A 6,115-nucleotide genomic window follows, 5' to 3' on the forward strand; every position below is an offset into this window, starting at 1 on the left:
TAGGTTTATACCTCAGCTAATTAGAACCGCCGTCGCTCTTTTTTCTCCCAGCGCCCATTATTTCAGTTGTTATGACAACGGTAAATAAAACACAAAAGTGAAAGGACTAGTAACAGTGTGTTCCACCATGTCTGTAGGTCTAAAGAGCAGCTCAGAGGGGCAGACAAAAGTTTACGTCTATTTTGAGTGGCACTGTTTTGTGTCAGACTTTTGTTTTGAGTTGAATTTGGCTCGTTTTGTGTTAATTATGTCGCCACAGTTACTCGAAATGCCAACAAAAGCAATAGGTCCCCTCACGGGATGAGCTGCACGTTTTGACGTATACTGTGAAGGGGGCACGCAGCAGTACGAGCCGCATTAACAGTAGTGGGAAGAGGCAGTTATTTTGAGGTGTAGAACAATAGGTGCCTGCCTAGATGCATTGCCATGGCAGGCCCCAATTCTGAAAAATTATAAATTCAAGATTTCCCCTAGAAAACTTGCCAAGCCCAGTAGTTGGGCGCTAGGCTCATCCATTCAGTAGCCTGTCGTGTTTTGGGGTTAAAAATGTTTAAAGTTGACAAAATATCACTTGATAACTAGAACATTCCTGAAGAAATTTAACCGGGGCCTGCAAAAGTGTGCCCGTCACTTCAGACCCAGCGTTCTAGCTATAGATTGCACAGTTGGACTTGCCCAGGAGCACATGTGCAATACTTACGTGCTGATAGGGTTCATCACCAAAGTGCAACAACTGAAGCTTTTGCCTTGTCCATCACCATAGTGTTATAGCTCAGTGGTCCCCAACTCCCGGTCCACGGACCGGTACGACCAATTGGTACCGGGCCGCGCAATAAAAATAATTAAATATTTCCGTTTTATGTATTATTTGAGTCTGGAGGATCTTTTATTTTGAAAATCCTTTAACCGGATTCTCTCGGTTACTTGAGGGCCAACGCTGAGCCCACAAGCAGCAAAATGAGTAAGAAACAGATCAGGTGTCTTTGGAAAGTTTCTTTGCAAAGGGGAAAAGGCCAAGAGAAGAGACAGGAGAATGGATTTATCCCGGACCGGTAGGTGAGTCCCACATTACAAGCCCGCTCTGCGTAACATGCAGCGACCGGGCTGCTAATGAGGCAATGAAGCTTCAAACTGCTTCGCCACGTAGAGACCAAGCAGGCTGTGGATATAAGCAACACTTCAGGTGTCATTGTCTCTCGTCACTCCCAGATGGGACCGTCTCGTTGCAGAGAAACAAGCTCAGAGCTCCCGTTAGTCATTATCGTGAGTTAAAATTTTCACGAAAGTAAAATGTTCGTTTTTGTGGCGCATCTGTATCTTATTTTGAAGGGATATGTAAACGTTACCATAGCGACCAAAGTCAGAGAGCGTTTGGGCAGTAGTCGAGAGGAGATGAGTAGAGCTTGTGAGTCTTAAGTCTGGTTTAGACGGCAAGATTTAAGAATTGTCGGCCGATTCTTCACACCACACGAACCGCTTCCACTCACGAACATCCCGATTCCAGAGGATAATCCAGTAAAACCCCCAACATAGCATACGGGAATTTAGAATAACCAAACACGGATGACGATGTAGAAGCAATAGTGATAGTTTGTGGACTCATTTTAAGAGATAAAAGACCTAACAAAAATAAAAGGCGGCGGATAAAAGACGACGGGAGCAGCCGCTCTATTTGCTGCACTATGATTTGGAGGTGACTATGTTTTTTCATAGTTAACATTTTTAACTGAATAAACATAATAATATATAATAATAATGACCTTTATATAATAATAAACATTTCCACATATCATCTCCGATATCCACTGGACTCTCAGTTGAGGATATGTCAGCTGTTTGGGATTCCCCTCTGTTCTTACGTCACCGCGCTTCGACAAGTTGTATTCTCGACCCCAGTCAGGGAAAACCCCACAGGCTGCTATAAAAGGGCAAAGACAACCCAAATTGGGCATATTCAGGATTTAGCTGGAATTCTTCCCGCAATTCATTGTGAGACCTGTCACTGCGCTTGTTTGTGAGACTACTCACTGCCTCTCTCTGGGGCCCGTTGCTATGGTAATTAATTATCTGCACCTGGGCTGGCTCTCTCTGTCAGACCGTATGCTGGAGACAGAGTTTCTATACTTGTGAGACACCCAGCGTCGGTCTCAAGGACCCTGACAAATAACCATAAGCCCTAGCAAAATTTTGAAAACATTTTACGGGAGCAGGCATGTGTATCTATGTCATGACCGACTTTTAGACCAATAGGGCGATATTTGTGCCTGTGAGGGGGAGTTAAAAGAGTTTTGGAGTCAGAAATCCTCTGTTCTGTGTGTGTGTGTTTCAGAGAGAAAGATAATAAAGAGACATTCTATTGGGTGCAATGCATGGAGGCAGTGACTGACTTCGCAAGTCAGTCACTGCTCTCCCTATGCATTGCTATGGTAGGCACCTAAGACGTGATTTTAACACTGTAGCACATTAGCATCGATGATGCTAACCAGCTAACTGAGGGAACAGAAGGCGGACTGAAGTTTTTTTTTATATCAACTCTTGCACTGCAGTTTGCTGTCATTGGCAAAGATATGTAAAAAAAAAAATAAAAAAATAAAAAAAAAAGCCTTAAATTCAATTAATAATTTAATGCAGTAGCACAATCGCTCATTTAAATTTTAAGGAAACTTAGCCTTTAACTTAAGCACATTTAAGCTCATTGCTAGTCTAAATAAGAGCAAAACTTCAAGGGTTACAGGGAGGGTAAAGTAGTGATTCTTAAAAGAACGGATTACAGTGTTGTATTTTATTTACCTGTTGTACACTCAGTGTGTTTGTATGTTCTGGAAAGCTGTTTTGGTGTATTATTAGGGCAGCTTTCATCGCTGGTTTGCTTTTAGCAAAGTTCTTTTTTTTTTCTCCAGGAGACTTTCAAGTAAATATAGAGATCTGACTTTATTTGAGTTGTAAAGTTGACGTTCATATTGCACGTGGACCTTGGAGGCCCTATCCATGTCCTCTTCGGTCTAGAGACTCCCCTGCCTCTGAATAACTGTTTCCTGCTTTTTCTTTTGCTCAATTACTTCTCTTCTGACTCCCACATGTGGGTCTTTGGCTCTTTGGGAGAAACTGTACTCTGTGGAGGAGGAAAGCTGTGGCATGGTATCAATCTAAAATGTGCTTGGTTAGTAGAAAGAAATGAGCAAACTTAGCGATCATGGTTGTGTTTGTTTGTTTTGTTTTTTTTGACGATACATTAGCTGCTTTGCACAGAACAGTACTGCCAATATTAAAAATAAGCCATAAATTCATCACTCAGCCTCAGTGTTTGACCTGCCACCCATACCAGTGAAGCATAACAGCGGTGATCAGATGCATTCAGATTGCATATATCAATACATGTTAAAACTATATTCCGATGTGTGGAAGTGCATTTAGGACAAACATAGAATTAAACGGAGGTCAGAAAATTACAAAAGAAAATTTAAAAAAAGCACCGACAGAGCCGCAGTTGTAATGTAGGAGGAGGTCACAATGAACTCGTCCTGTTCGATGATGCTTTTCTAGTACTTTCCTCTCCCTCCCATCAGCCCCCCTTTATGTCTTTATTCTGCTGATACAACCTCCTCCTGTCTGCTGACTAACTGACCCACATTCCTCTGTGTGACTAGTTGCCCTTCTTGTGTATGCATGTGTGTCATCCCACATTTCTGCTTGCCAATTTTTGTCTTTCTCTCTCTGTGTGTGTGTGTGTGTGTGTGTGTGTGTGCGTGTGTGTGTGTGTGTGTGCATTCTTGTGCCAACTTCTGTCTGTGTTTGTCTCCCTCATCTCTCCCCACTAAAACTGGGGGAAAAAAAAAAAGAAAATCCTCAGTGTCTCCCAGGCTTGAGCAGGAACCAATTAGGTTATAGTTTTATGGAGTGTCATTTTGCATGATGATTTACGAGATTTCTCATGTGTTGTTGTTTTTTTTTTTCTGATTGTGCTATTTTCTGTTGGCAATTTCTTAATCCGATCTAAATAAATGGGCCGCCTACAGATGAGACTCCCTCTAGTGGTGAGCTTCTCTGTGGCACAGTTCAGGAAATTCAGGAACCTCTTAAATGATTTCAGTTACTTTCAAGGCTTCCTCACTTTGACTCATTTTTAGTTAGTGTAACAATTTAGCTAACTCTGCTGTGGATTTAATTGGCTTTCGCACTGCGAGCACATTCCCACATCTTTAATTTGTGCATCATGCATTTTTCATATAATGTAAGTGATGTTCTACTTTGCATAAATCAGAATTATGGCTCTCCCCCCTGTTGTATGTCGCTTTAAGTCACAGTTTATTTGGAGTGTGCCATCCCAAGGGCGCAACGTATGTAAATGAGTTCTATATTAACTGCACTACAAAACATCAAATGACACCGTTCCTGTAATGTATTGCGGCATATGTGCTACCTCATGAGAGAAAAAAAATCACAAATGGAAACAATTTTTTATTTTTTTCTCCTGCTTCCTTGTATTTCAGATATCAAACACCAACAAGATAACTGAAGCCGTAAACCTGAAATCCAGAAAGGACAAAGCACTCACAGCTTGGACAGGATGGCGCTGGTCGACAAACACAAAGTCAAACGGCAGCGGCTGGACAGGATCTGTGAAGGTGAGTCGCTCTCCTCTCTCCCTGTTAGAGGTGTTCAGATCCGAATGTGCAAATTGATCACTTTGATCGCACATGGGTTTGAACTTATTCACTTATTTTTCTTCGTCATTAAAAGTCTGCAACGGGCTTTTCATCCCGCAGCTACAAACTCGGTGAGAAGTCAGAGCGATCGCTTGAATTAAACTGTCGGTGCGCCGAACATCTCACAGGAAGCCCTGAGACTGACTAAGGCTTCAGACATAATAGGATGGATGTCTAGCAGAGCAGTGGAGTGTGTGTGTGTGTGTGTGTGCATGTGTGTATGGGAGGTAAAGAACGCCTGGTTGAAAGTCAAATGAGACTTGAATTTGATGTAACCAGATTGCTGTAGAGATGAAGAAAGGGGTTTGTAATGAAGTGAAGCATTCCTTTCAGCAGTTGGATTGTGAACGGTTGTGGGATTGATTTGTGTGCATCAGTGCATTTACATATTTATGCGTTTTGTACAGATTGGAACACCAAGAAAGACATTTTCATTCCCTCCCCCCCCCGACACGTTAACAGAAACCGCTGGTCGTGTATCGTGGATCTTTGTTGCTGTTCCGTGCCACGCAAAATTATTCTTCATTCCATATGAGATTTCACATTTATTATTTTATGTTGCTTCCAAAACTTGAATATAAATTGAACTACAGTCAATTTAGAACCAGACTGCTCCTGCCTTGCTTGTCAAAAGCGTGATTGCTTTTGATTGCTGACTGAACAATATCAAACAGCATGTTAGGATCAGGTAATGTGGCCCTCTTTCTTTTTGAGGTGTTCAGGTGTTAAGATGTTTGATCTAATATTATGATGGGATGAAATCAATAAAATGCCTTCTGCTTTGTGTGACATTTAAATCAGCCATGTAAATTTTGCGTCGGTCTAAAGTTTCCGAATTATCTTCTTTTATGACTAGCCTATAAATTGCCTAATTGTAATACAATATCCTGTATCCGGGCCATCCTTAACAGCATTGATTTAAATATTTAAAAACTGCAGCAAATGCAATGTTTGCATGGTAACACAGTTGTTCACACCGTTGTTGGTTCTTAACTCAGATCCAAAGCTGGGCATTTCTGCAGGGTGTTGCGTGTTTTCCTCGTGTATGCTCGGACTCTCTCTGGGTACTCCAACTTCCTCCAACAGTGTAAAAATATTCATGATTCCCTTAGGCACCAACACAAACCCCCTGATTGAATGGACACGATTTTAATGTGCATATAAGTTGAAACATCCCTGAGCCAATTTGCACTTTTTCCAATCCTACTCCAATTTCAACTCCTTGAATGTACCAATTAATACCCTTTTACTGTACCATGTTCTTGTTTTTTTGTGTTTTTTTTTTATTTTATTTTTACTATTTTGTATCAGTCTATATAATCTGAATACTTTTTATTAGAGGTGTGCCGATCGATCGGTCACCGATCATAATCGGGCCGATTTTCGTGAAAAAGTGCATGATCGGTGAT

At 41.4% G+C, this 6,115-nt stretch overlaps 1 protein-coding gene and 1 long non-coding RNA gene across 3 annotated transcripts in view; one reads left to right on the forward strand and one right to left on the reverse strand.

The window, feature by feature from the left end:
* LOC107835544 (uncharacterized) overlaps positions 1-2,315 on the reverse strand; it is a 13,151-nt gene extending 10,836 nt beyond the window's left edge. Inside the window, exon 1 of the long non-coding RNA XR_001661323.1 lies at positions 2,112-2,315. This is a non-coding gene — a long non-coding RNA (uncharacterized LOC107835544). The remainder of the gene's footprint in view (positions 1-2,111) is intronic.
* ctbp2a (C-terminal binding protein 2a) overlaps positions 1-6,115 on the forward strand; it is an 80,942-nt gene that overhangs the window by 21,414 nt on the left and 53,413 nt on the right. For both annotated transcript variants that reach the window (XM_007545362.2, XM_007545366.2), the window contains exon 2: positions 4,491-4,625. In XM_007545362.2, the coding sequence (XP_007545424.1) occupies positions 4,568-4,625 (58 nt within the window). In that variant the 5' untranslated portion in view covers positions 4,491-4,567. The remainder of the gene's footprint in view (positions 1-4,490; positions 4,626-6,115) is intronic.

The sequence above is a fragment of the Poecilia formosa genome, unplaced genomic scaffold, assembly GCF_000485575.1.
Source record: "Poecilia formosa unplaced genomic scaffold, Poecilia_formosa-5.1.2 Scaffold12, whole genome shotgun sequence".
NCBI lineage: Eukaryota > Metazoa > Chordata > Actinopteri > Cyprinodontiformes > Poeciliidae > Poecilia > Poecilia formosa.